Source organism: Rattus rattus, chromosome 2 (genome assembly GCF_011064425.1).
Source record: "Rattus rattus isolate New Zealand chromosome 2, Rrattus_CSIRO_v1, whole genome shotgun sequence".
NCBI classification, from domain to species: domain Eukaryota; kingdom Metazoa; phylum Chordata; class Mammalia; order Rodentia; family Muridae; genus Rattus; species Rattus rattus.
Window position 1 is genome coordinate 166885547 of NC_046155.1, and position 22543 is coordinate 166908089.

The 22543-nt window shown below is 50.5% G+C and overlaps 1 protein-coding gene across 1 annotated transcript in view; it reads left to right on the forward strand.

Moving 5' to 3' along the window:
* Window positions 1–22543, forward strand: part of Ryr1 (ryanodine receptor 1) — a 128392-nt gene that overhangs the window by 14891 nt on the left and 90958 nt on the right. Inside the window, 22 exon segments of the mRNA XM_032894022.1 lie at window positions 1–46; window positions 495–569; window positions 999–1155; window positions 1349–1513; window positions 2160–2281; window positions 2581–2776; window positions 6770–6905; window positions 6986–7081; window positions 7164–7282; window positions 7417–7550; window positions 8122–8363; window positions 8826–9018; window positions 10090–10306; window positions 11191–11295; window positions 11475–11578; window positions 12636–12719; window positions 13815–14122; window positions 15570–15772; window positions 16894–17068; window positions 17177–17385; window positions 21042–21072; window positions 21075–21435. The exon segment at window positions 1–46 is cut by the window's left edge and continues 48 nt beyond it. Coding sequence (XP_032749913.1) covers window positions 1–46; window positions 495–569; window positions 999–1155; window positions 1349–1513; window positions 2160–2281; window positions 2581–2776; window positions 6770–6905; window positions 6986–7081; window positions 7164–7282; window positions 7417–7550; window positions 8122–8363; window positions 8826–9018; window positions 10090–10306; window positions 11191–11295; window positions 11475–11578; window positions 12636–12719; window positions 13815–14122; window positions 15570–15772; window positions 16894–17068; window positions 17177–17385; window positions 21042–21072; window positions 21075–21435 — 3478 coding nt within the window.

Genomic DNA, 22543 nt, shown 5'->3' on the forward strand with positions numbered 1-22543 from the left:
ATGAATGTCTGACCATTTCCCCTTCTGACAGTGATGACCAACGCAGGTCTGGGCTTGGGACAAGGAGACGGGGGTGGGAGGGGTCCAGGGTAGGGGTGGGGAGAAATGATTGGTTGGCCTTTGTGCTTTTTAGCTTTCTGTTACTGTGACAAAATGCCCGAGGAGGTCAACTTAGTAAAAGAAAAGGTTATTTTGGCTCATGGTTTCAGTCCATGACTGCTGGGCCCCTTTTACTTTAGGTGGGTGGCACAGGACATGGTAACAGTATGTGGCAGAGGCTGTTTCTTCCTTATGACTTTTGAGGTCCTAATGTTCCAGTGACATAACCTCTTTCCAGTAGGCTCCCTCCTAAAGGTTCTACCACTCCCCAATAGTGCTACAGGTTGGGGACCAAGCCTTCCATACATGGGCTGTTAGTGCATATCTCAGACCCTCTGGACAGACTTAGGGACTGGAGTGTCCACTCCTGACCTTGTTCTCTCCCATATCCCCAGACTTGTCTACTACGAGGGAGGGCCTGTGTGCACCCATGCCCGCTCCCTGTGGAGGCTGGAGCCGCTGAGAATCAGGTGCGGTGGGGAGGGTTGGGGACAGGTTGGGGACTACTCTGCAGCCTGGGAGAGGAGGAAGGGTCTTGAAGGAGATATGGAGAAGATACTGGAAGGTTTGGGTTGCAGCCTAGTGGGCCTGAGGGAGATGTAGGTGCTTGGGGATCCTGGAGCCCTAGAGGAAAAGCCCTTGGGGGAAGGTGGGAGGTTCCTGCCGAGCTGTGGCCCTGGAGACAGCTGGGGAGCTGTGTAGAATGTTCAAGGACCAGCAAGAGGACTGGAGCTGCTGGGCAGGCAGGGAGAAGGGGGCTCTAAGAAAGGTTTAGGGGTCCCAAGAAAGATCTAGGGAACCCTAGAAGAGAGACGGTTGAGGAGTTTCAAGCCAAGACTATGATGTTAATGGCTACTAGGGAGAGGTCCCCTGAGTCTCCTCACTTTCACTGTCCATAGCTGGAGTGGAAGCCATCTCCGCTGGGGCCAGCCACTAAGAATCAGGCATGTGACCACAGGGAGGTACCTTGCGCTCACTGAGGACCAAGGCCTTGTGGTGGTTGATGCCAGCAAGGCTCACACCAAGGCCACTTCCTTTTGCTTCCGCATCTCCAAGGTCAGTGTGTGCGTGTGCATGTGTATGCGTGTGTGTGTGTGTGTGTGTGTGTGTGTGTGTGTGTAGGGAGGGGTCCCCTTGCTCACCTGCAGCCCTGGCTCCCTTCTAGCCTCCTAGCCATTGCTAGGATCTTGCTTGGGGTCTCCCACGACACCAGGCGGAGAAGGCTGACCTCTGTTCCTTGTCCCTGTAGGAAAAGCTGGATGTGGCCCCCAAGAGAGATGTGGAGGGCATGGGGCCCCCTGAGATCAAGTATGGAGAGTCACTCTGCTTTGTGCAACATGTGGCCTCAGGTCTGTGGCTCACCTATGCTGCCCCAGACCCCAAGGCCCTGAGGCTTGGGGTACTCAAGAAGAAGGTAGGTTCCAGGTAGGGGTGGGGTGTGTGACCAGGGGTAGGGAGGATGGGCTGTGGTGTTCATTATCCAGTGTATAATGAGACTAGGGAGGACAGGGGAAAAAGGGGGTGTGTGTGTGTTCATGTGAGTGTGTGTGTGTGTGTGTGTGTGTGTGTGTGAGAGAGAGAGAGAGAGAGAGAGAGAGAGAGAGAGAGAGAGAGAGAGAGAGAGAGAGCGCAATGGAAAACTAGAAGAGAGTCATAAAACGGCTCAGTGGGTAGAGGAGCTTGCCGCCAAGCCCGAGGCTTTGATTTTGATCCCTAGAACCTGTATGGTAGGTGGAGGGGCCTGGCTTCTTTGGATTGTCTTCGCTGTACACACCCACATCCACTCCCCACAGGAATCTTCCAAATAATAACGGGCTGAAAAATAATACTTGGAAATTATTGGCAGAGTCTGCTGGGTCACACCAGTAACTCTAGCATCCAAGAAGCCGAGGGAGGACTGAGTTCGAAGTCAGCCTCGACTACATAGTGAAACCCTATTTCAAAGGACCCCAAAGAAAAAGCCCCGGGACTGTAGTTCAGTATGGGACCTGTGTAGCATGCATGAAGCCCTATAGAGTAGGTGGCAACCTTTCCTGACCCCTCTTGTGTCTGCACGCCAGGCCATGCTGCACCAGGAAGGCCACATGGATGATGCGCTATCACTGACGCGATGCCAGCAGGAGGAGTCCCAGGCTGCCCGGATGATATACAGCACTGCGGGCCTGTACAACCAGTTCATAAAGTAAGCCCGCACACTCTCTCTTAACCACGCATGTGTGCCCTCTACAGAAACCTCTGACATCCACAGCCTTTGACCTCCCTACTTTAGAAACGCATGACCTTCGACCTCACATTCGCCTTTCACACAAGCACCCAAACCCTTGAGTGGCCCTCTCCAGTCCTGATTGCCTGCTACGCACAGGGGCCAAGGCCTTTCTATTTCCCTGTCCTCTCCTCCCTCCCCCCTTGCCTATGGGAACTCTGTGTGAGTCCAGCACGGTGGTGGTTCCCACCCTCTCCTGAGCACTGTGGTCCCCACAGGGGTCTCGATAGCTTCAGCGGGAAGCCACGGGGCTCGGGGCCACCGGCTGGGTCAGCACTGCCCATCGAGGGCGTCATCCTGAGCCTACAAGACCTCATCGGCTATTTCGAGCCGCCTTCGGAGGAGCTGCAGCACGAGGAGAAGCAGACCAAGCTCCGCAGCCTGCGCAACCGACAGAGCCTCTTCCAGGAGGAGGTGAAGCTGCTGCATGAAGGGAGGGGCTTGGAGGGGGCGGAGTCAGGGGAGGAGCGCGAGAGAGGTCAGGGCTTATAGAAAGTGAAGGACCACGCCTCAAGGAGGGGGCGGGAGAGCTGGTGGGCGGTGCCTTCAGGGTGGGCGGGAATAAGGGCGACATAGGCTGGGGCCGTGTTAACATGCGGCGAAGTATTGAGTCAGAGGCCTCTAATGATAGGGCTTCTGGGTTGGAGTCTGTGGAATCTGGCCTTTCTGAGTAAGAGGCAGAACCAGAGTGGGGATTAAGGATACAGCAACAGAGGCTGATCTTGGTAATCTGGAAGGAAATTATAGGGAGGACCTCGATTGGGGTGAGGCATTAGTCATCTCTTAGGAGAGCAAGAAGGGAAGAGGTTCGTGGTGCTCAGCTCTTCCAGATTAGGAGGACCCGAGAGGGGTGTAACAAGTGGTCTGTCCTGAAGTCCGGGACTCTGCTGCCCTGTCAGTGGTGGGGTATGTTTCTATACCAAGGCATAGCCTAGCCCCTCCTCTCCTGATGAGGAAGAAGGATCATAGTAACAATAACAAAACTACCAACAGGGTGGAATTAGTACAGTATACGCAGGGCGCTTAGCTACAGTACAGATAGGTGGGTTCCGGAAGAGACCCTGCCTCACAAAAATAAGGTGGGACCTGGAGCAATGGCTCTGTGGTTAAGAACATGTACTGCTATATCGGAGGACTCAAGTTCAGTCTCCAGTACCCACATCTCACAAACACCTAAACTCCAGCTCTGGAGATGCCTCTGGCTTCCACCGGAACCCGAGCCCCCACACACAAACCCTCACACATACATATATTTAAAAATAGTAGTAAAGCTTTGAAAACAAGATGTCAGAACTTGAAACACACCTTCGAACCTAGTACTTGGAAGTCGAGAGCAGGAGGATCTTTGTAAGTTCAAGGCCGAACCTGGTCGTCCTAGCAAGTTTCAGGCCAGCCAGGGCTACAACCTGAGACAAAACATAAAATTAAGATGCCAAATCACAAAGACGGTGCCCAGAAGTTGACCTTTGGTCTCTATAGGCACAAGAATGCACACCTGTGCACGAATGGATACATAACATACACATTGTTTCAAAACGTAAAACTATGAATGACTTTCAGGTCTCATCTGGAATTCTTTTGTTTGTTTGTTTGTTTGTCTTTGTGATACAGGGTTTCTCTATGTAGTCCTGGCTGTCCTGGAACTCACTTTGTAGACCAGGCTGGCCTCCAAGTAAAACACTAGGGTTAAAGGCATGTGTAACTACTACTCCTGGTTTGATGCTTATTTTTTTTGAAATTTCTGTAAGGCCCAGTTTGTCTGTCTGTCTTTCCTGCTACTTCTTTGTTTAGTGATGTATCTTTTTGCTTGTTTTCTTTTTAATTTTTATTTATTTATTTCATGTATGTGAGTACACTGTCACTGTCTTCAGACACACCAGAAGAGGGCATCAGATCCCAATACAGATGGTTGTGAGCCACCGTGTAGTTGCTGGGAATTGAACTCAGGGCCTCTGGAAGAGCAGTCAGTGCTCTTAACTAATGAGCCACCTCTCCAGGTCCTTGTTTTGTTTTTCATGACAACGTTTATCTTTGTAGCCCTGGCTGTTCTGGAACTCACTCTGTAGACCAGACTGGTCTCGAACTCAGAGATTCACCTGCCTCTACCTCCCAGGAGCTGGGATTAAAGGCGTGGGCCACCACCCGTTGTTCTACCTCTCTGTGTAACTCCCTCTGAAATTCTTAAGTGCAGGAAGGAAATACATGTAAATACGTTTCATTCAGGCATTAATATAATGCCATTAATTGTAAATTTTAATATTCTTTAGTAAAACATTGTATTATGAGTAAGTCTCTATATATAGAAATATGAATAAAGCAAGATTATACACCAACTCATTGATGAAATATTGTGTCCAGAGCTGCTTATAGTTCCAACTAATTGGGAAGAGAAAGTAAGATCATTTGAGCCCAGGAGTTTGGAGCTAGCCTAGGTCACATAGCAAATATACTTCCTTTCCCTCTCCCTTCCCCTCCCCTGTCCCCACCTCCTCTCCCACCCTCTCCCCCCCTCTCCCTCTTGCCCTTGGCTGTTCTTGTGCTCTCACCTCCTAGGAATTACAAGCTATGCTCATGTTCACTTTATGGGTGCTGGGGAACAAACATGGTACTTCATGTATACTAAACCAATATTTACCTCAACGGAGCTATCAGCCATGATACCATCTTGTTAAAATAAAATAAATTATTTTTACTTTCTGGGCTAGCCTAGGCTCATCTGTTTTGTGCCCGTACATATGTCTGTATGAGGGGTCATAAGCCCTGGAATTGGAATTACAGACAGTTGTAAGCTGCCATGTGGGTGCTGGGAATAGAACCAGGGTCCTCTGGAAGAGCAGTCAGTGCTTTCTTAACTGCTGAGCCACCTCTTCAGACTCTTTAGCCCCTAAAACTAAACATTTTAAGGCAGGGTGGTGGTACATCAGAATTTGGGAGGCAGAGGTAGAAGGATTTCCACAAGTTCAAATCCAGCCTGCCCTATATAGTAAGTACCAAGTCTAGCCTGGTTTACACAACAAGATCCTGTTTCAAAAAATTATAGTCAGGTATAGAGGCTTACACCTATAATACAAGCACTTGGGAATTGGGACATGGGGAGTGTTACCAATTCCAAGGCAGCCTAGACTACAGAGTGAGGCCTTCTTTCAAATAAATGAACAAAATCACATTTATCCACACATTCGCAGGAATCCCCTGTATTTTTGCTGTGAGTAATAAATGGTTCAATAGTTGATAATTTGTCGTTCATGTGACTCTACAGAATGTTACTGTGAAGAATTAATTGTGTGTGTTTTACACACATTGTGACTGTTAGGATTCACACAATAGAAGGGCTGGAGAGAGAGCTCAGTCAAAGTGCACAAGAAACTGAGTTAGATTCTCAGAACCCATCATGTAAAAATGTCAGGCATGCTGGTAAACACTTGAAGTTCCAGCAGTGGGGAGGCAGAGACAGGCTTGATGGCCAGCGAGTGTAGCCTAATTGGTAGACACCAGGCCAATGAGAAACTCTGTCTCAAAGGAGGTAGAAGTTCTTTGGCCTCCTATAGGTGCATATATGTGTGTGCCCGTCTGCATACACACACATGCATAAAATATTCCGAGTAGGGGCTGGAGCAATGACTCAGCTGTTAACATTTACTGCTCTCTCAGAGGACTTGGTTTTAGTCCCATGCACCTACAGAGCAGATTACAACTATCTACGACACCAGTTCTAGGGTATCTGACTTCCTCCTTTGACTAATACAGCATAAAATTGGCTCATTTACATACATGCAGGCAAACCATTTGTGATATATATATGTATGTATATATATCACATATATATATATGAATAGTTGGGCATGTTGGTACACATATTTAACATAAGAATTCTGGAGGCAGAGGTTACATAGATCTCTATGAATTTAAAACCAGTTTTGGTCTACAGCCAAGGCTACATATATATATTCTCATCAGTAAAAGAAGAAAAAAACATTAAAATATCAGAGGGGAGAGAGTGAAAAAAAACTCTTATTTATTCTCAAGTGTTGAAAGAGAACTGTTCCAATTGTGACCAGGAGTGGGGTGCCTGAAAATGAGAAAATGGTGGATCACAGAGGCTCCAATTGTGACCAGGAGTGGGGTGCCTGGAAACGAGTAAAATCGAGAGAAAAGGGTAGATCACAGAGGCACAAATTCAGCCTAATGTTAATAAGGGCACATTATATTGCAGACTGAGCCAAAGAGCACATGAACAGGTTTGATGAGTCAAGGAGGGGAAGGCAATAAGCCTGTAGACATGGAGCTAAAGAAGCTTGGTTACCTCTGGGGACACAATCATTACTTATTTCAGGAATATAACTTTGGAGATCTAGCAAAGACTGGGCCTGGGACTCTGGCTATAAAACCATCATTTCTTCACCACAGGGGATGCTCTCCCTGGTCCTGAATTGCATTGATCGCCTCAATGTCTACACCACCGCAGCCCACTTTGCTGAATTTGCAGGGGAGGAGGCAGCTGAATCTTGGAAAGAGATTGTGAACCTGCTCTATGAACTTCTAGGTAAGGGAACCCAGAGCTGACTCCCCTAAAGGCACCCAGATGCCCTATCCTAATAGATCTGACCCTCGTGTACCCTACAGCCTCTCTGATCCGTGGCAATCGCACCAACTGTGCCCTCTTTTCCACAAACTTGGATTGGCTGGTCAGCAAACTGGATCGTCTGGAGGCCTCATCTGGTAGGAGAACTCAGGATAGGGGGATGGGAAGGTTGAGGAGAAAAGGCCACCCCACCTTACCTCTCCTATGGGCACCCGGCAGGCATCCTGGAGGTCTTGTACTGTGTTCTGATTGAGAGTCCTGAGGTGCTAAACATCATCCAGGAGAACCACATCAAGTCTATCATCTCCCTCTTAGACAAGCATGGGAGGAATCACAAGGTTGGCCTAGCATCCCTGACCCATCCCCAGGTTCCAAATCCACCTGCCTCTGCCTCAGATGTGCTGGGATTAAAGGCATGTGCAGCCACGCCTGGCTAATTTCACTCCCCTTGACCTCTGAACTTGACTTACAGGTCCTGGATGTGCTATGCTCACTCTGTGTGTGCAATGGTGTTGCTGTGCGCTCCAACCAGGATCTCATTACTGAGAACTTGCTCCCGGGCCGTGAACTTCTGCTGCAGACAAACCTTATCAACTATGTCACCAGGTGGGGCTCTTAACCTCAACCTGGATCCCAAAATGACCTCAGGGTCAGAGCCTCTCAAGCCTCTCCCTGACCCAGAGACCCCAACCCGTCTCCCTGTCCAGGAGAGCCCGTTGGCTCCTGCTTGGTCTTTTATTCTTTCTTCTCTCTGGGTCTTGGTTTTGCCCCTGTCTCTTTCTTCCCTGTGTTCCCTCTTTCTCTTGGCCTGTTTCTGTTCTTCTCTCTTCCAGTTCCTTCTCCCTGGTTATCTCTCATCCTCTCTCTTTATCTCTTCAAACGATTACTTTATGTATGTGTGCATGTGTGTGTCTGTATCTGTGTATCACTTGCGAGCCTGATGCCCACAGGGGATAAGGGATCAGATTCTCTGAAACTGGAGTTACAGTTGATTGTGAGCCTCCAGATGAGTACTGGGAATCGACCCCAGGTCTTCTGCAAGAGCAGCCGGCGTTCTTACCCTCTGAGCCATCTCTCAGTCCCTCTCTCTTTCTCTTTGGATGTCTGCGTCAGTCTCTCTCCTTCCTTCCCCTTTCCGGTTCTCCTCTCCATCTCTCCTGTCCTGTTTCCCCTGCAGCATCCGTCCCAACATCTTTGTGGGCCGAGCAGAGGGCTCCACGCAGTATGGCAAATGGTACTTTGAGGTGATGGTGGACGAGGTGGCTCCGTTTCTGACAGCTCAGGCCACCCACCTGCGGGTGGGCTGGGCCCTCAGCGAGGGCTACAGCCCCTACCCTGGAGGTGGCGAGGGCTGGGGCGGCAACGGGGTCGGCGATGACCTCTATTCTTACGGCTTTGATGGGCTGCACCTCTGGACAGGTATTTATACCCTTCCAGGGGATTCTCTCCCCTGCCCATTGACCCCAGAGTCCCCAAGATTCTGATGGCACACCTTGGGGTTTAAGAATCCTGACTCCCAGAAGAGGCAAACTGTTGACCCCTCACCTCTCATTTAACCCTAACTGTAGAACTTTTGGAATCCCAAACCTCACCTGTTTCCTCATACCCTACAAGGGTGATGATCCCAGAAGACTGCACAATTGTTATGACCTCTGACCTTTGAGTTATGACTTCAGAGTTCTCAGAATTCAAACTCTGTGAAGATCATTATCTTATCATATATCTCCCAGGAACCGGAGTTTTAGGACAATCCATGGGAACCTTTGCTTGTACAGATTCTAACATTGGGCCCCTACGGGATGCCTTAATTGCCACAACTTGTGGCAATACCATTGCTTTTGTGGGACCTTTGACCCTTGACCCTTTTCTGGTGACTTGTAGGGCATGTGGCACGCCCAGTGACTTCTCCCGGACAACACCTCTTGGGCCCGGAGGATGTGGTCAGCTGCTGCCTGGACCTCAGCGTACCATCCATCTCCTTTCGTATCAATGGCTGCCCCGTGCAGGGTGTCTTTGAATCCTTCAACCTCGATGGGCTCTTCTTCCCTGTCGTGAGCTTCTCCGCTGGTATCAAGTGAGGATCCATCCCTGTCCCACTGTCCATCCCAGGTCTGGGAACTGACTCTACTCAGTTTCCCCAATCAGAAGTCATCCTCCTAGAAGGCAGGGACAGAGAAGCCTGCTTTACAACTGGTTGGTGGCCAGTTGTGGTCACACGAAGGGCTATGTGATGTCAGTGCATGACCCTAGTGATCTCCGATTCCTATGTCTGTCCAGGGACCTCCAACCAACCCTAGAATTCCACAATGACTTTATGATGACTCCAGACTTTCACGGAGATGTCTTAATGGCCTAAGAGCACTCCAATGACTTTCAGTGACCCCAGACTCTTCCAATGACTTTAGCATTTGATAGTGATCTAAGATCCTGTTTGACACCTTGTGGCCTCAGAATCCCCGTGATAGTCTAATGAGCTCAGACCTGCCAGTGACTCCATGTCACCCGTAGACTCCAAACCAGTCCTTCCTGAGCACTCCCAACTCTATGAATTCCCATTCAGTGGACATCTTGTTTATTTTGTAATGATCGTAGAATTCAAGTGACTCCTAAATGACTTTTGTGATACTAGGGAGAGAGACCCAAGACTGCTTGGGATCCTCAAAACCTTCCTAACGCCCCAGCCCTTTAATACAGCTCCTCATGTTGTGATGAGCCCCGGCCACAAAATTATTTTTCTTGCTATTTCACAACTGTAATTTTGCTACTATTCTGAATTGTAATTTATTTTTTTAAAGATTTATTTATTTATTATATATAATTACACTGTAGCTGTCTTCAGACACACCAGAAGAGGGCATCAGATCTCATTACAGATGGTTGTGAGCCACCAGGTGGTTGCTGGGAATTGAACTCAGGATCTCTGGGTGAGCAGTCAGTGCTCTTAACCACTGAGCCATCTCTCCAGCCCCCTCTGAATTGTAATTTAAATATCTGTGTTTCTGTCATGCAACCCCAAAGGCTGTTGTGACCCACAGGTTGAGAACCAAAGCCCTAGCAGGTTGCACTGACTGCAGAGTTGCTCACATGCCTCCCTGCCTCCCACTAACGGCAAGCTTTCTCCTTCATCCCCACTGTCCTCCTGCAGAGTGCGCTTCCTCCTTGGTGGACGCCATGGTGAATTTAAGTTCCTGCCCCCACCTGGCTATGCCCCATGCCATGAAGCTGTGCTTCCTCGGGAGCGGCTCCATCTCCAACCAATCAAAGAGTATCGCAGGGAAGGGCCTCGGGGGCCCCACCTGGTGGGCCCTAGTCGCTGCCTCTCACATCTGGACTTTGTGCCCTGTCCTGTGGACACCATCCAGGTACCGCCTGCTCTATGGGTTTTCTTTCTTCTAAACATTTATTTATATGATTATTTATTTTTAAACAGTCTTGGCTTCTATTGCTATGACAAAAACACTGACTGAAAGCAACTTGGGGAGGAAAGGGTTTTTTGCAGCTTATACTTCTACATCAGAGAAGGGAAGTCAGGGCAGGGCCTCAAGCAAGGAACTTAGAGGCTGCAGGCATGGTATAGTGGTAGAGCCCCTGCCTAGAATCCCCCAGTGAGTGGCTGGGGGTTTAACTCAGTGGTAGAGCCCCTGCCTAGAATCCCCCAGTGAGGGGCTGAGGATGTGGCTCAGTGGTAGAGCCCCTGCCTAGGATCCCCCAGTGAGGGGCTGGGGGCGTGGCTCAGTGGTAGAGCCTCTACTTAGAATCCCCCAGTGAGGACCTGGGGGCGTGGCTCAGTAGTGCATGGCAAGTGCCTGATGTTGTATGAAGTTCTGGGTTCCAGTCTCACCAGTGTGTGTAGAACTCTTAGTCCAATGCTCATCACTCTCTTAATAAAGCAATGAAGGACATAATTCAACTGCTGGTTCAGTTTTTCTTCTGAATGGTTTTCTGGATCTGACTCTAGCTCTGGTTGGGTAGGGCTGGAAGCTCAATGAAAAGCAGCCTAAACTGTCTTCAAGGGGTTCCCAGTCCACAGGGCACATGTCTGTCACTAGGTGCTCCTTAGTTTTTATTATGCTGGGTCCTTGCTCCTCTGGACGTTGTCTTTCTAGTTAAGGGAAGGGGTGGGAACAGAACTGGGAGGATCACTGCTGGGAGGGAGGCTGGCCAGGACTTGTTCATTATTGGGAAAAGGTCACAGTGGAGGCCCAGTCGGATCTCAGAGGTCTCACAAGCATCCCTGTACCCTCAGATCGTCTTGCCCCCCCACCTGGAGCGGATTCGGGAGAAGCTGGCAGAGAACATTCATGAACTCTGGGCACTGACTCGCATTGAGCAGGGATGGACCTACGGTCCGGTGAGCGTGCACCCTGGAAGGAGGAGCGGGAATGGTAGGGAGGACCGATACCTGGGGTCTTCAGGGAACCAAGGAGTGTTTGGGCTGCAAATGCTGGACTAGGTGGGAGATCAATGGGTCACCATGTATGAGTAACGTGTCTGAAGGGGAGCCCCACACTGACTCTAGCATTTCTCTAGGTTCGGGATGACAACAAGAGGCTGCACCCATGTCTTGTGGATTTCCACAGCTTGCCAGAGCCTGAGCGGAATTACAACTTGCAGATGTCAGGGGAGACACTCAAGTGAGGGGCTCAGGGGAGCAGGGAGTGGGTATGGTCAGGGGGAGGCAAAAGAGAGAGAGAGGGGCAGAGACTGGGAGAAGAGAAGCCAGAGGAGCTCAGGGTGGGTCAGTGGCAGGGTGCTCGCTTGGGATCCACCAGTAAGGAGCTAGGGTGTGGCTCAGTGCTAGAATGCTCTTTCAGCATATACACGGTCCTAGACTCTGTCTCCAGTATAGCTAAAACAAACAAACAAACAAACAAACAATAAACAATGATAAGAATATGAGGGGGCTGGAGAGATGGCTCAGTGGTTTAGAGCACTGACTGCTCTTCCAGAGGTCCTGAGTTCAAATCCCAGCAACCACATGGTGGCTCACAACCATCTGTAATGGGATCTGATGCCCTCTTCTGGTGTGTCTGAAGAGAGTGGTGGTGTACTTACATACATAAAATAAATAAATCTTTTTTAAAAAGCCACACATGATGGGTGGTACCTGTGGTATCAGCACTGGAGAGGAACCTGACAGCTTAATGGGCAGTCAATGTACTCAGCTGGTGAACTCTAGGTTCAGTGAGAGATTGTGCCCCAGGAAATGGGGCAGAAAATGGGTGAGAAAGGCATGGCCTCTACACACATACATGTGCATGCGTACGGGCACACAGAAGCATGTGCCCAGACGGTATCTGAGATAGGCAGAATGTCACAAAGAAGGACAAGAGACAGGGCATCCAAGAGAAAGGCAGTTGTGATAGGTGCTTCCATCAACCAGACACTGTGAGGCCGAGTTATGACGATGACTCAAGCCCAAGGCTTTGAGGATAGCCTGGGCTATCCTCAGTGAGACACTCTCACGAGCTGTGGAGGGGAGACGGGAAGCCATAGCCAAGGATAGGTAGACATGGAAAGAGACAGAGAAAGAAACATTCAGGGATGTAGGGATGAAGGAGTGCAGGGAGTCAGAGATCAGTGGCACCCAGAGAGGGAGCATAGACATCAGAGCAGACAGACAGACAGAGGTGACAGGGGGGGCAGGGGGCTCTGCGGGCTATGACTTTGTTGTCCTGCTCCCCTGCTCAGGACTCTGCTGGCCCTGGGCTGCCATGTCGGCATGGCAGATGAGAAGGCAGAGGACAACCTGAAGAAGACGAAGCTCCCTAAGACGTGAGTGTGGGTGGCCCCGGCGTGGCAGGGGCAAGGATTCATAGTGAAATCTGTGAGTGTGGGTGGTCCCGGCGTGGCAGGGGAAAGGATTTGTAGTGAGGTCTAAAGAGACTGAAGAGCCATGGTGGTGAGGTTGAGGTCATAGATGAAACCACACAGGTTAGGATACAGGCTGGTGGGTCAGGGCCAGAGGTCAGAGGTCAGGGGTTAGAAGTAAGTGTCCAGGGTTGAGGAATTAGGACTTCCAGAGGCAGAGACTGAACCAGGGATGCAGGGTCAGGGGCTGCCCCGAGAACTCTAAGGTGGCATTTCCATCTTAGAGTCCTAGGTCAGAGACAGAAGGTGAGGATCCAGGGGTTGCCAGAGCCATAAGCAATTGGTATTAGGAAGAAAGGTGAGGGGATAGAGATTCCGAGTTCAAAGGTCAAGGATTTCAAAGCCAGGTGTTTAGGAGTGTCTGGGTATGGGTCAGAAACATGAAACCTCAAAGCTAGAGTCACATAGTGTGGTCTAGAGAAAGACTCCCAAAACTGGGTGTGGTGGGACACATCTGTCACTGCAGCACTCTGGAGCCTGAGACGGAAACATCAGGGAGTTTGAGGCAGTCCGGGCTGCATAGTGAGACCCCATCTTAAAAACAACAAAACCCCCAAAGAAGCAAAGATGAGACTCCCAGTTTCAGGAAGCTGGTGTGGCTCAGTGGAAACTCACTCAGACACACCCACGCATAAATAAAAAACCTATCAATATTCCTTTAAAATGAAGGGGTCACAGAGGTCAGCAGTGCCAAACCCCACAGGGAGTTCAATCCTGGTAACCCACACGAAGAAGGAAGGAGAGAGCTGAGCCCACAAACTCGGCCTCCACATGCACCATGCACACTTGGTCCCCACCCCACATATATCATGAGCACACAAACCACAAGAGGGTTAAAGATCTTAGGGTCCAAAATCCCACAGGCAACCCAGGGTGGTGGTGCACACCTTTAATTCCAGTCTGCAGGAGGCAGAGCTCCATGACTTTAAAGCCAGCCTGTTCCGCGCAGTGAGTTCCGGGCTAGCCGGGGCTGCACAGTGAGACGCTGTCCGTCTGCAGGTATATGATGAACAACGGATATAAGCCGGCTCCTCTGGACCTGAGCCACGTGAGGCTGACGCCTGCGCAGACGACTCTGGTGGACCGGCTGGCAGAGAACGGGCACAATGTATGGGCGAGAGACCGCGTGGCACAGGGCTGGAGCTATAGCGCTGTGCAGGACATCCCTGCACGCAGAAACCCTCGCCTCGTGCCCTACCGCCTGCTGGACGAGGCCACCAAGCGCAGCAACCGGGACAGCCTCTGCCAGGCTGTGCGCACACTCTTGGGCTATGGCTACAACATCGAGCCACCTGACCAGGAGCCCAGTGAGTGCCGACTTCTGTCTCCACCCCTAAGCTTGCCTTGACCTTGACCCCTGACCCTTCAACCTCCAGTGATTGACATTTCCAATCCTTAACACTGAGTGGACTGATCAGAGGTTGGTAAGCATTTACCCTTCCCTTCGGCCATGACCCTTACCCATCACACTGGTCTTGACCCCTCTCTGACCCCTGACCTTGATCTGACTCAGGGTTTGTGTGGCCCATGACCACAGTGTGGAGCTGTGGGACCATGCCATGTGCCCAGTGAGTGCTGACCTCCACCTTTGACCTTTAACCCCAAACCCTGGGTATAGCTGTAACATGAAGCCACTCAACCAAGTAACCAAGGACTGGGTTTGTAACCTCTGTTGCTAACTTGACCTTTCACCAGTTCCCAAGCCAACCTTGACCCCAAGAATGACCGCTGTCCTCAAGCTCTCCCCCTCCTCCTTTCCTGTACCCTTTCTTTATTTTTGTCTTTTGAGGCAGGGTCTCAGTAGCTGAAGCTAGCCTGACACTTCTTATATAATCCAGGCTAATGTCAAGATCCTGGTCTCCCGCCTCTGCCCCCTATGTACTGGGACTATAGGTATGCACTACCATGCCTGGCCGAGGTCATTATTATTATTTTTTTTTCTTTTTTTCGGAGCTGGGGACCGAACCCAGGGCCTTGCGCTTGGTAGGCAAGCGCTCGACCATTGAGCTAAATCCTGAACCCCCTTAAGATGGTTTTTCATGTAGCCTGGGTAGGCCAGGTGACCCCCTAAGTCATACAGCCGAGGCTGGCCTTGAACTCTGGATTCTCCTAGTAACCATTTATGTTTTTTGTGAGATAATTTTTTTTATTATTTTTCTCTTCTCCTCTTTCTCCTGTTTCAAAACAGGGTCTCACTGTGCAGCCCTGGTAGGTCTAGAACTCAAGAGATCTGCCTGCCTCTGTTTCCTGAGTGCTGGGATTAAAGGTGTGGGGGCCACCATGTCTGACTCAGTTTTTTTTTTCTTTATTTTTGAGCATTTCCACACATGGATACAATGAAATAGATCATGTCCAACCTCTTCATCCCCCTCTAGCACCTCCCTACCACCCCCAATATGCCCCAACCTCGTGTCCTTTGACCTTCTTGTCATCAAGTCCAGTGAGTGTTGCTCATGTATGGACGGGCGTGGGGGTCCTTGGAAGCGCAGGAAGCTGCCAGTAACCACCCATTCCAAGCAATGATGCTGGGCTCGGTGGCCTCATTCCCAGCACGCGGGAGTCGGAGGTTGTGAATCTGGTCTCTGTAGTAAGTTTCAGGCCGGTTAAAGCTATGCCATGAGACCTTGTCTCAAAACCGACAGCCACCAAGGCAGCATGAAGTGAAGACCCCTTTCTGGTCTCTCCTCCCTTCTTCATATCTTGGCATCCACTTCCTGCCCCAGCCTTTTTAACTCTACCTGGCCTCCTCTCTAGGTCAGGTGGACAGCCAGTCTCGAGGCGACCGGGCCCGCATCTTCCGGGCGGAGAAGTCCTATGCAGTCCAGAGCGGCCGCTGGTACTTCGAGTTTGAAGCAGTCACCACAGGAGAGATGCGAGTGGGGTGGGCAAGACCTGAGCTGAGACCTGACGTAGAGCTGGGGGCTGATGATCTGGCCTATGTCTTCAATGGGCACCGAGTGGGTACCTCACTGGGCTCCACTCTGTCTGACCTGTGGTTTGTCCTAGTCACATATTCTAGCCCTGTCTGTTTGTGCCCCTCTATCCATCCATCCACCCATCCCCACACCCACCCATCCACCCATCCACCCATCCACCCATCCACCCACCCATCCATCCACCCATCCACCCATACACACACACACACACACACACACACACACACACACACACACACACACACACACACACCTCACCATCATCAATCCATGCATTTTTTTTTTTGAGATAGACTCTCTATATATAGTCCTGGAACTCACTATGTAGAACAAGCTGACTTTGAACTCACAGCAATCCCCCTGCCTCTCCCTCTTGAGTGCTGGGATTAAAGGCATGCAGCACTATGCCCAGCTCCTTCCTTCCTTCCTTCCTTCCTTCATTTCTTCCTTCCTTCCTTCCTTTTAAAGACAGGGTCTTGATGTGTAACTCTGTCAGCTCAAAACTTGCTATTTAGCCCAGGCTACCCCCAAACTCACAAATCTCCTGCCTCAGTCTCCTGAGTGCTGGGATTACAGAGATGAATCATGAAGTCTAACAGCATCCATCTTCCCGTGTCTGTCTCCGTCCGTTCATCCATCCATTCATCCGTCTACCCGTTTGTTTATGTGTGCATCACCTCACATGTTCCCCCTTCCCTCCATCCGACAGTGTGGGTCCTCACCCTCCCCATCCCTATTCCCCTCCAGCCCTGTACCAACCCTTCCTTCCACCTGCAGTGTCATCCACCTGTGCTGGGGACCGTGAGTCTGTACGGAGGATCGTGATAGGCTCAGTTTTTCTACGCCTTTGCTTATTTCTGTCCCAACCCCTACACTGCCCCATGGCGGGTCTGTGCCACAGGGACAGTGGCAGGCAGCAGGCAGGTGTGGGGTAGAGATTGGTGAAGGTGATTTCAGGTTCTCGGATGCAAATGTGAGGAAGATGAGGGGTGCCGTGGGTGACTCTCTCCTGTCTCCCGTGCTCTGAACTCGATGCTACACATGTCTTCTCATGTAGACACACACCAGACCAGACGCGGCTGCCCTTTGTCTCCATGTCCCTGTATGTCTCTCATCGTGAATTCCTGGGGTTCCCCTCGCAGGGCCAGCGCTGGCACTTGGGCAGTGAGCCATTCGGACGCCCCTGGCAGTCGGGTGATGTCGTTGGCTGCATGATTGATCTCACAGAGAACACCATCATCTTCACCCTCAATGGCGAGGTCCTCATGTCTGACTCGGGCTCGGAAACAGCCTTCCGCGAAATCGAGATTGGGGACGGTGAGAGCCGCCGCCTCTCTTTACATCTCTTCCTGGTCTAGTTCTCCCTCCTTCCATGGATGCTGCACCATCCCCCTGTTCACCCCAGCCATTGTCCCTTTCTCTCAGGCTTCCTGCCAGTCTGCAGCTTGGGACCTGGTCAGGTGGGCCACCTGAACCTGGGCCAGGACGTGAGCTCCCTGAGGTTTTTTGCCATCTGTGGCCTCCAGGAAGGCTTTGAGCCGTTCGCCATCAACATGCAACGCCCAGTGACCACCTGGTTTAGCAAGAGCCTTCCTCAGTTTGAGCCTGTGCCCCTCGAACACCCCCACTATGAGGTAAGAATTGATTCCCACCCACATGATTATTATTAGTATTCTGTGTTGCCAAGGACCAAACACAGGGCATGATGCGTGCTACATAACATAGCTTCTTTCTTTTTTCTGGTGGTTCCAGGGATTGAACCTAGGGCCATTCACATGCTAGGCAGGGGCTCTGCCATTGAGCCATGCACACAGCCCCTCACTGGGGGATTCTAGGCAGGGGCTCTACCACTGAGCCATGCACACAGCCCCTCACTGGGGGATTCTAGGCAGGGGCTCTGCCACTGAGCCACGCCCCCAGCCCCTCACTGGGGGATTCTAGGCAGGGGCTCTACCACTGAGCCACGCCCCCAGCCCCTCACTGGGGGATTCTAGGAGGGGCTCTACCACTGAGCCACGCCCCCAGCCCCTCACTGGGGGATTCTAGGCAGGGGCTCTACCACTGAGCCACGCCCCCAGCCCCTCACTGAGCCATGTCCACAGCCCCTCACTTGGGGATCTACTGCTGAAATACATTTCCAACCTCTACAATAACATTTTATAATTTGTGTTCAAACTCCATCCTTCTTTCCACAATTCTCTTCTCCCTGTCTCTTCTATGCACAAACGTCATAGAAAGAGGTGTCAGCATAATGATCTCCCAGGGCTTACCCTTTTCCTCAAGTTCAGCTTCACAAAACAACTGTCTTCAGTCTATACGTACAAACACGTGCAGGTTTTCTTCGCACCGTTATTTCCTAAAGAACCCAGCAGACCAGCCATTCCCATAGCCCTGAGTAGTGTTGCATGTTTTACACATGTTTAAAACATGAACAGAAAAGGCAGGGGATGCAGCTTTGTGATAGCATGATGGCTTAGCGTGTGCCAGGTCGTGGGTGTGATCACAGCACTGGAAAAAGTCAGTAAATGTGTAAATAGCACAAGGAAGGTGTGTGTGAGTTAGACGTAAATGCTATGCCGTTGGACACGAGTGACCACTCATTGGGGGACATCTGCAAACGGTCCTGGATCTACTGGTCTCGGCATCACACAGAACAGCTTTGTTGCCTGTCACCTTTGGCTGCTTGGGGTTGGGGTTCTGTCAGGTCATCCCTCTGTTGAGTTGCTGTTTTTCTATTTGTAATTTAAAAGTGGTCAAACACAGCAGAACTCCACGTTGGCAGGGCACGCCTGCTACCTCAGGGTAGAGTAGAGGCAGGGAGCTCAGAGGTTCAGGGTCATCTTTGTGAACATGGTGAGTTTGAGGCCAGCCTGGGCTACATAGGACCCTGTTTCATAAATAACAAAAACTAGCCGGGCATGGTGCCATATGACTTTAATCCCAGCACTGGGGAGGCAGAGGCAGGAGACTTTCTATGAATTCAAAGTCACCATAGAGAGTTCCAGGCTAGGGCAACATAGCAAGACTCTATCTCAAAAACAAACCAGCAAACACACAACAAAACTACCACATCCACTTCCACTTCATCACCTCCATCTCCACCACCATCACCACCACCCCCACCACCATCATCACCACCACAGCCATCACTACCATCACCACCTCCAAAACCACCACCACCACCACCACCATCACAACAACAACAACAACAACAACAACAACAACACAATAAGTGATGTGAGGTAAATGTTAGAAGTAAGGCTATAGAAGATTTTTTGGTAGGGCCATGTCTAGCTGAGATTGGAGTTTTGGAAAGGCGTCTGCCTGTTGGTAAGAGGTTGTGGAAGAGATGGTATAGCCCGAATGATCAGGGAGGAAGGACAGGCAGGTGGGGAGAGTGTGGCTTCTGGCAGAGTGTAAAACAATCCAGACAACTGAGTTTTACACCAGCAAGAACAAAGAAGCCAAAATGCACACAACCACCCGGACAAACCTCACAAACACCGTCCCGAGTGAGAGACTCAAGAACAGACAAGCACAGGATGTGGTGGTCGGTTCATAGAGAGTTCCAGAACTGGCAAAGCTAATCTGGGCTGTGACAGTTTGGGAAGTTACTGGAGAAGAATAACCCAGAGACAATGATGGTTTTCTTGCACATAAGTCACAGGACGGAATCTTCTTGTTGTCGGGAAAGCTTCCTAAGAGGAGAGGAAGAGGGTGGAAAAAGAACCCCCACACCCCAGAGCCCTGTTTTGTAGATATAGTTTGGGGTGAATTCTTCAGATATTGAGGAACACAGAGGGCCAAGTAAGGATTTGGTGCTTGGGGAGATCAACCCCGCCGACACAGCCTTGATCAATCTCTAGAAAACTGGTGAGAACCCTGGGTTCATAGCACAGCCTGGGAGCCTAGCGCTGGGAAGCTGGATCCAGCGGGAGGATCAAGAGTTTGAGGCCAGCTTGGGCTATAATGCAAAAGGCCCTGTTTCATAGATCCAAGGGCCAGAAGGCAGCCTAGTGGTACACCATTTGCATAGCACACACAAGGCCCAAGCTGCCATCTCCAGCAACACACATGTACACACACACACACACACACACACACACACACACACACACAATCTGCAAGAGTCTGTCTTAAACACATAGCACACAGGACTTTTGGGGTCTTGCCCTATGTTTAAAGTCAGACTCGTCAAGTGGTTTCCAGGAACCTAGATCCATTTCTGTACCTGGGTGTTGGGTGCATGGGAGTGTTCAATCTGTGAAAATCCATCATGATACTACGTCATTAAAATGTTCATACTTTCTAAGCCCTTTTAACAAATGTTCATCTAGAGAGACCGTCTGTCCCCTTAGCATCCTAGAAAGAGAGCCCTGGGTGTGTTTCCTGGAGTGTTTCTAGAACAGTGTCTGGAACATGGTAGGAATTCCTGAGATACTCGTAGTATATGATATAGACGATGCGTGGATGGTTAAATTGATGTTTGAAAGGACAGAGGGAGGGTTGGGGATTTAGCTCAGTGGTAGCGCGCTTGCCTAGGAAGCGCAAGGCCCTGGGTTCGATCCCCAGCTCCGAAAAAAAAAAAAAAGAAAGAAAGAAAGAAAGGACAGAGGGCTGGTAAACTGATGCGTGAGAGGACGGTGACGCACAGATGGATGTGTAGTGTGTGTATACCTGTGTGTGTGTGTGTGTGTGTGTGTGTGTGTGTGTGTGTGTGTGTGTGTGTGTGTGTGTGTATGTATGTATGCATGCATGTATGTACACAGATGGATGAGTGGATAGGTGATAGGCAGATGCATGAATGCACGAGTGTTGTGTGTTGAATGCATATGTGGGGGTCCTTACTCTGGAGTGCATAGGTAGGTTCTGAAAATTCCTCCAAGTGACGCCGTGTATAATCAAGCTGTTAACTCTTTATAAAGCTCAGAGTTGGGGCTGGAGAGATGACTCAATGGTTAAGAACACTGACTGTTCTTCCAGAGGTCCTGAGTTCAATTCCCAGCAACCACATGGTGGCTCATAACCATCTGTAATGATATCTGATGCCCTCTTCTGGTATGTCTGAAGACAGCAACAGTGTATTCACATACATAAAATAAATAAATATTAAAAAAAAAAAAAAGCTCAGAGTTGGACCGAGTCCGATAACACTCCACAGCCAAGCCCCATCATGTTATCTTAGATAATTCGCACCCAGAGGCCCAACAGTGACTTTACACATAACCATGTTCGGGACCAACGCCCTGGCCTAGCTCACAATCAGAGCTTCCTCCCTTTTTCCCTCAAGGTGGCCCGCATGGATGGCACTGTGGATACACCTCCTGCCTGCGCTTGACTCACCGTACCTGGGGCTCACAAAACAGTCTGGTAGAGATGCTGTTTCTCCGGCTAAGCCTTCCGGTCCAGTTCCACCAGCACTTCCGCTGCACCGCAGGGGCCACACCCCTCGCATCCCCTGGCCTGCAGCCGCCTGCGGAAGATGAGGCCCGGGCAGCAGAACCGGATACGGACTATGAGAACCTGCGCCGCTCTGCTGGAGGCTGGGGAGAGGCTGAGGCGGGCAAGGATGGAACTGCCAAGGAGGGGACACCCGGAGGCGCTGCCCAGCCAGGGGTGGAGGCTCAGCCTGCAAGGGCGGAGAATGAGAAAGACGCCACCACGGAGAAGAACAAGAAGAGAGGGTGAGTCAAGATTGGGGCTAGAATGGGGCTCAGAGTCTGTTTTGGGATCCCCAGTTAACGCAACTTCAATAATTTGAGAAGCCTCCATTGCACCCCAGAGGGGCCCAGTTGTACTAAGTGAGGTCAGAACACAGCGATCTTGTGTCAGGCGAATGGTATTGTTTCCCATCTATACTGTCATCTCCACGAAATGACCATTACGGAACTAGAGAAGCCCTACTACCCAGCATGGAGAAGATTGCTATCCTGGAGTACCCAGTGGACCCCAGAATGCTCTATGAACACCATTAGACACGAACACTAAGGGCAACTTTCTTATCTTGTTGGAGCTTACTGGGCCCCGCCCCCTCCATGCCTCAGTGAACACAGAGTGGTCGTCTAAGTTGGAGTCCATTCTGTGTCTCCATTGTGCACCCCCTCCCCACAAATCTAACTTTAGCCAGATGTAGTGGTGCAAGCCTTTATCCTAGCCCTTGAAAGGCAGGGAGAGCAATCTCGGTGAGTTCAAGGACAGCTCGGTCTTTATAGTGAGTTCTGGGTCAGCCAGGGCTATGTCCAAACAAACAGCCAGAGCTAAGTCCAAACGAGGCCACTGTTGTCAAGCATGGATGCGGGATGGTGGTGGCTCATTCCTTTAATCCCAGCCCTCGGATTAGAGGCAGGCAGATCTCTGAGTTCGAGATCTGGTCCCCAGAGTGAATTCCGGGATAACCAAGGCTGCACAGAGAAACCCTGTTTCAAAACAACAACAAAAGTAGAGGTGGGGGACTGGACTGAAAGAAAATCTATTTCCCCCCTTCATGGCAGTGATTTTCAACTTAGTATGAGTCTCTTGAGGTTGTCTGGAAGGGATGGAATGTTCTTGGTCTGTACTGCTGTTAGCGGTTCAGTTGCTGGAAGGTCCCACATACCTTGTGCTATGCAATGGAGACTTGCCTCCCTGTCATGGTGGCTTCGCCTGCAGTCCCAGCACTTGGGAGGCAGCGCAGGCAGACTGTTCACAGTGAATCCTGGACCAGCCTAGGCTACAAAGTGAGACCCTGTCTCAAAAACCAATAAACAACATCAATTTAAAAACAAACAAACAAACAAACACCCCACACAGGTC